At 48.7% G+C, this 3,825-nt stretch overlaps 2 protein-coding genes across 2 annotated transcripts; both read right to left on the minus strand.

The window, feature by feature from the left end:
• Positions 1-1,156: 1,156 nt before the first annotated feature.
• ETH_00033495 (uncharacterized protein) lies at positions 1,157-1,615 on the minus strand (the record flags this gene model as incomplete). Its single annotated transcript, XM_013380378.1, has 1 exon — positions 1,157-1,615. The coding sequence occupies one exon, from the start codon at positions 1,613-1,615 to the stop codon at positions 1,157-1,159; it is 459 nt and encodes a 152-aa protein (XP_013235832.1).
• Positions 1,616-1,703: 88 nt separating this feature from the next.
• Positions 1,704-3,579, minus strand: ETH_00033500 (uncharacterized protein; the record flags this gene model as incomplete). The annotated part of the gene is made up of 4 exons (XM_013380379.1): positions 1,704-1,883; positions 2,094-2,462; positions 2,967-3,187; positions 3,573-3,579. 4 exons carry the CDS (start codon positions 3,577-3,579, stop codon positions 1,704-1,706), a joined length of 777 nt encoding a protein of 258 aa, XP_013235833.1.
• Between the last annotated feature and the right edge of the window lie 246 nt (positions 3,580-3,825).

The raw sequence follows: 3,825 nt of genomic DNA on the forward strand, positions 1-3,825 counted from the left end.
CAAAAATAACAAATAATGAAATAGAATATAATTTGGAAAATATAATGAAAGAAATGTAGTAAAAATATTATAATTAGGGAAATGTATTTAAATAATATAATGAACAAAATATAATTAAATTTCAAATAATTAAATTTTCGACTTCTTGCTAATTCGCATTTTCAGTCTCAGACAGCAGTTCCTTAAATTCTTTTTTCTTTTCTCCTTTTGATTCTTTTAAAATTCTTTTGGTAATTCTTTTTAATTCTTCGTAAATTCCTTTTATAATTCTTTATAATTCTCTTTAAAATCTTAAAAAAATCTTTTCACTCTTTTTAATTCCTTTTATTCCTTTTAAATTTTTTTTATTTTTTTTAGTTTCATTTTTATTTCTTTTCACCTTCTTTTTGTTGCCAACTTGACTCAAAAGAGTTTTTCAAGAATAAATAAAAGTTGCTGCAGCAGCAAAAGAAAGCAGTTGTATAACAAGCGCAGCAGCAGCAGCAAAAAGAAGCTATTGTAGAATAAATAGAAGTTGCTACAGCAGCAAAAGGAAACACTTTTAGGATAAACGAAAGTTGCTGCAGCAGCAAAAGGAAGCAATTGTATAATAAAAGCTGCTGCAGCAGCAGAAGAAAACACCCGCAGAATAAAAATTGCTGCAGCAGCTGCAGCAGCAAAAGAAAAACCTTCCAGAATGTAGTTGCTGCAGCAGCAGAAGGAAGCACTTTTAGATTAAGAGTTGCTGCAGCAGAAGAAAGAAACCTTTTTAGAATAAAAGGTGCTGCAGCAGCAAAAAGAAAAACTTATACATTATAAGTTGCTGCAGCATCAAAAGGAAGCACTTATGGATTAAGGGGTGCTGCAGCAGCAAAAGGAAGCACTTATAGAATAAATAAACGTTGCTGCAGCAGTAAAAGGAAGCACTTGCAGCAACTTATTGTAGAATAAACAAAAGTTGCTGCAGCAGCAAAATAAAATACTAATACATTAGAACCTGCAGCAGCAGCAGCAGCTGCTGCTGCAGCAACAAAAGGAAGCACTTGTGTCGCAAAAGACAGCAGAGCATTTCGAAAAAAGAAAATTCAAAAGTATTTCTGAAAAGATAAATGCCAAATTGCTGCTAAACAAAGGCTGGAAAATCCTAAAAGTTCCTTTTGCTTCGCTTCTGCGGCTCCTAGTGCAAAGCGACACAGATACAAACAGCAGCGGCTGCTGCTGCTGCAGCTGCTGCGGCTGTTGCTGCTGCTACAGCTGCTGCAGCTGCTGCAGCTGTTGCTGCTGCTGTAGCTGTTGCTGCTGCTGCAGCTGCTGCTGCAGCTGCTGTAGCTCTTGGTGCTGCAGCTGCTGTAGCTGTTGCTGCTGCTGCAGCTGGTGCAGCTGTTGTTGCTGCTGCAGCTGTTGCCGCTGCTGCAGCTGCTGCTGCTGCTTCTTGAGGATGCAGAAGAGACCGCAGCTCCTGCTGCTGAGACTGCAGCAGAGCTTGCAGCAACTGCTGCGGAGAATGCAGCAGAGACTGCAGCTCCTGCTGCTGAGACTGCAGCCGCTGCTGCTGAGACTTTAGCTGCAGCAACAGCACGCTGAGCATTAGCAGCAAATGCTGCATCGGCAACGCATTCTGCGCCAGCACGTGCATCTGCTGCAGCAGCGGCACCCGCAGCAGCAGCACTTGCTTCAGCAGCAACACGCAGCCTGTGCTGCAGCAGCAGCCTGTGCTGCAGCAGCTACGCCTGCAGCAGCAGCATGCGCTCGCTGAAGGGGGACAGCAAGTAAGTGTCTGTACACCTCACTGCAACCACTTCACCCTCTGCTGCCAGCTGCAGCAGCGCTGCTCCGCTGCTGCTGTCAACAGCAGCAACAAAGCCGCGCCGCCCGCGCATGGGGCCCACTCCCAGCACCACAGCCTGCAGCAGCAGCAGCAGCAGCAGCGGCAGCAGCAGGTGGCAGCAGGAGGAGTGACAGTAGCAGCAGCAGCGGCAGCAGCACTAGCAGCAGAAGTTGATGTGGCAGCAGCAGCAGCAGCAGGTAGCAACAGAGGTGGAAGTGGCAGCAACAGCAGCAGCAGCAGCGGTACGTGTCTGAGATTTGCTGCTTTCTTTTTGCTTCAAGCGTACTTCATGTCCTAGCATGAGGGACTCGGCCTTCTCTCTGTTGCTGCTCTGCTGCTGCAGCAGCAGCAGCAGCAAATGCTGCAGGCTGAGAGGCAGCAGCCCGCTGTAGCCCCCAAGTGCCAGGGCCCGCGGCAGCAAAGGCGACAGCAGCACAGCAGAGAACAAAGCAGCTTTGTTTGCGCCTGCTGTTTGTTGCTGCTGCTGCTGCTGCTCCTGCTCCTGCTCCTGCTTGTCGGCCACTTGCTGCTGCTGCTGCTGCTGCTGCTGCTGCTGCTGCTGCTGCTGCTGCTGCTGCAGGGGGTAGAGCTCCAGCAAGAAGTGGTCGAAGCCGTTGCTGTCGGAAGGCTGCTGCTGCACCCCAGCGATAAAACTCTGAAGCAGAAAAGCCACAAAACAAGTGAAAAGCCCGCTGCTGCTGCTGCTTCTGCTGCTGCTTCTGCTGCTGCTGCTGCTGCTGCTTCTTGGGAAGCTACTGTGTCTGCTTGCAGGCATGCATGCAGAGTTGGGGTGTACGTACAGCAGCAGCAGCGCAGCAAAGTGTGGGACAGCAAATCTGCATCCTTAAAGCCCCACAACTGTAAATACTCAAAACTTATAATACTAATTATATTTATTTCTTCAATATGAATAATAAATAAACAAACAAATAAATAAATTAATTAATTAATTAAACAAATAAATAAAAAAATAAATAGCTGTATACATATATATGGGCAGACATAGTTAAAGGCGCCCCTGCATGCTCAAGGCACGCACATATTTGCTGCAGGCCTTAACAGTCTCATTTTTAAATTATTTAATTTAAATTAATTTTAAATAAATGCATGCAATTAATGCTGGCTTGCTGCCCTTATTTGCTGCGCTAACGGCGCTCACCACCTTGAAGATATCTGCAGCAGCTGCTGCAGCAGGCGCTGCAGCAGGCACTGCAGCAGGCGCTGCAGCAGCTGCTGCAGCAGCTCCTGCAGCAGGAGCAGCAGCAGCGGCAGAAGCAGCTGCAGCAGCTGGGGCGTCCCACTGCTGGCCATCGGCCTGGCTCTGCTCGCAGGGCCTTTCCTCTGCAGCATCACTGCAGCAGCAGCAGCACCAGCGGGGAACTCCCTGGTTGTTGCTACTGCTGCTGCTGCTGCGGCGCCCACTGCTGTTGCTGCAGCTTCCGCTGCTGCTGCAGTGAGCCACGAGCACTCCTGGAATGGCCCAAGGCGGCAGCGGAGCAGACACAGGTTTTAAAAGCGTGCTGCAGCAGCAAAACAGCAGCAGCAAAGCAGCAGCAGCAAAAGAGCAGCAGCAGCACAAGCAGCAGCGCATGCAAGAGCCGTTGGGGTGTACAGACAGCTTTGAGTGGCTGCGCCCCCGCGCAGGCAACTGAAGACCCCAAATGGAAAATAAAACAAAGAAGAAAAGAGCAGCAAAATAAAAGTACATTTAAAAACAAATAGCATGCAAAACCGCATCTAAAAAGAGCTATTCAGGTGTACATACACCCCATTTTGCAGAAAGAAAAAACCGGAAGAGCCGCAGCGCGGCCTCGTGTGGGGTGTACGTACACCTCAGCCTCAGCAGCAAACCCCACAACTCCCCAAAAGCCCAACTTTGGGGCTGCATGCAAGCAGCAAAACACCCACCTGCAGCAGCAGCAGCAAGGGGCCCTTTTGGGGGCCCTTTTGTCTCTCTGGAAGCAGCCTAGCGCTCCGAAAGCAAGGGCATGCCTCTGCTGCTGCTGCTGCTGCTGCTG

Source organism: Eimeria tenella, genomic scaffold (assembly GCF_000499545.2).
Source record: "Eimeria tenella Houghton genomic scaffold, Eth_scaff567, whole genome shotgun sequence".
In the NCBI taxonomy this organism is placed as follows: domain Eukaryota; phylum Apicomplexa; class Conoidasida; order Eucoccidiorida; family Eimeriidae; genus Eimeria; species Eimeria tenella.